The 2067-nt window shown below is 55.4% G+C and overlaps 1 protein-coding gene across 1 annotated transcript; it reads right to left on the minus strand.

The window, feature by feature from the left end:
- Nucleotides 1–748: 748 nt before the first annotated feature.
- LOC106813214 (potassium voltage-gated channel protein Shal-like) lies at nucleotides 749–1864 on the minus strand. Its single transcript, XM_014817288.1, has one exon. The coding sequence runs from the start codon at nucleotides 1862–1864 to the stop codon at nucleotides 749–751; it is 1116 nt and encodes a 371-aa protein (XP_014672774.1).
- Between the last annotated feature and the right edge of the window lie 203 nt (nucleotides 1865–2067).

Here is a 2067-nt window from a genome sequence, read left to right on the forward strand (position 1 = left end):
AAAAATTCACATAAACACATAAACACAGAAGCCCATCCACAAACCCTAAAGGGGTCCATAGACCACAGGTTAAACATAAACACATAAACACAGAAGCCCATCCACAAACCCTAAAGGGGTCCATAGACCACAGGTTAAGAACCCCTGACTCAAAGCTCTAGTACTGTTTATTTATGCACTGCCCTGCCCCACAGACCAATAAGGAGCCAAACCGCGTTCATACACTGTTGAGATAAGTATCAGTAGACTAGGAGGGGACTCTCAAAAGATGCTTAGAAAATGAGAAACGTAGCATCACTTCTACATGCGTTGTCCGACGTCACAAAATGATAGTATGATACCTACTGAACATTTTGGGGTATGATGTACTAAAGAAATGTTACAGTGTGTCGAATCTCTGTTGAATAGAACTGTCGCCAGCGCCTCACGCTGCTTGTACGGGAAGAACAAGTAGATGGAAAGCAAGGTTACGGGATTATGTCATGCTTCCTCTTGCTGGCCGTAACGTACCCGTCCTCTTATTTATCTCTGCTCACACCCCCTCTCCTCCCCCCACTACTCACGCACGCACACACACAGGCGCGCGCACGCACACAAGCACACACACGCACACGCACACACACACACGCACACGCACACACACACGCGCGCGCGCACGTACGCATACGTACCCACACACGCACACACGCTCACGTACATGCGCGCACGGACACACACGCACGAATAGCAACGTAGGTGGCGCCTCTACTCACCCTAGCGTCGTCATCGTGACGATCGTGTACCAAAACGAGGCTGGAATACTGGTGAAGGTCGTGTCAATGACGTTCTTCTCCGCATAGTACATCACCGTCGCGAAGATGATGATGGCCATCGTCAGCGAGAAGAGCAGGAAGCCCAGCTCGCTGGCGCAGCTCTTCAGCGTGTAGCCGAGTATGCGCAGGCCCTGAGAATGTCTGGAGAACTTAAATATTCGGAACACGCGGAACACACGCAGCGTCACGAAGGCGCCGGATACGTCGTTGTCGTCATCGGGAATACCGAGTCCGATGTAGTACGGAAAGATGGCGACCACGTCGATGACGCTCATGACGCTGCGCGAGAAGCGACACCTGTCGGGCGCCGCGAACAGTCGCAGGAAGTACTCCGTCGTGAAGATCATCACACACGCCGTGTCGACGCAGAAGAATATGAGGTGGTGCTGTTCACCGCACGAGAGATTCAGCTTGGTGCGTACGTCCATGCCGCACGGCACTGTATCGATGACGTTGCACAGCACCGACATGGCGATGAAGAAACCGGTGACGTAGTAGAAGACAAGCGCCGCCGTGCTCGTCTGCGGGTTCTCGAAGGCGCGCCACATCTTCTGCCGGAGGTCCGCCTGCGGGTAGTTGGCGTCGCCGCTCTGCGAGTCCTCGTCGTCTAGCAGACGCTCGGCGTTGTCGCGCTTCTTGTCCTTGTACTCCTCGAAGCAGCAGTCGCTCATCACGTCCGGCAGGATGCCGAAGAAGGACAGCTCCTCGTCGTACGCCTGCACGCACTCGTGCCTCGGGTAGTGCAGCTTGCCCGTGCGGTAGTAGGTGAGCACGTGCCGAAAGATGTCCGGGTCGCGGTCGAAGAAGATCTCCTTTGTGTCCTCATCTTGGAAGAATTCGCGCTCGTTGGAGCCGAGAAGGGTGTCCGGGAACTTCTCGAGCGTGTTCCGCCACGTCTCGAAGCGACGGCCGGAGACGTTGATCAGTAGTTTCTCGTCGGTCTTCTTCGAGTCCTGGCTGATGGGCGATTTCGGGAAGGCTCGTTGTGCGACGGGAACCCAGCCGATGGCGGCGGCGCGGGCAAAGGGCAACCAAGCAGCGACTGATGCCATGAGTGACGCTTCACACTGCAACGAGAGAGAGCGATAGAGGGAGAGGTGTACGCGTGGGAAAGAAAGACAACGTGACGCGCCACACTGCAACAAAGGACAGACAGAGAGAGAGAGAGAGAGAGAGAGAGAGAGAGGAGGGAGGGGAGGGAGGAGGGAGGGAGGGAGAGAGAGAGAGAGAGAGAGAGAGAGAGAGAGAGAGAGAG

The sequence above is a fragment of the Priapulus caudatus genome, unplaced genomic scaffold (assembly GCF_000485595.1).
Source record: "Priapulus caudatus unplaced genomic scaffold, Priapulus_caudatus-5.0.1 Scaffold740, whole genome shotgun sequence".
NCBI lineage: Eukaryota > Metazoa > Priapulida > Priapulimorpha > Priapulimorphida > Priapulidae > Priapulus > Priapulus caudatus.

Excerpts from the sequence above, each read along its gene's own strand:
- LOC106813214 (XM_014817288.1), bottom strand. The coding sequence starts at position 1,864 with ATGGCATCAGTCGCTGCTTGGTTGCCCTTTGCCCGCGCCGCCGCCATC.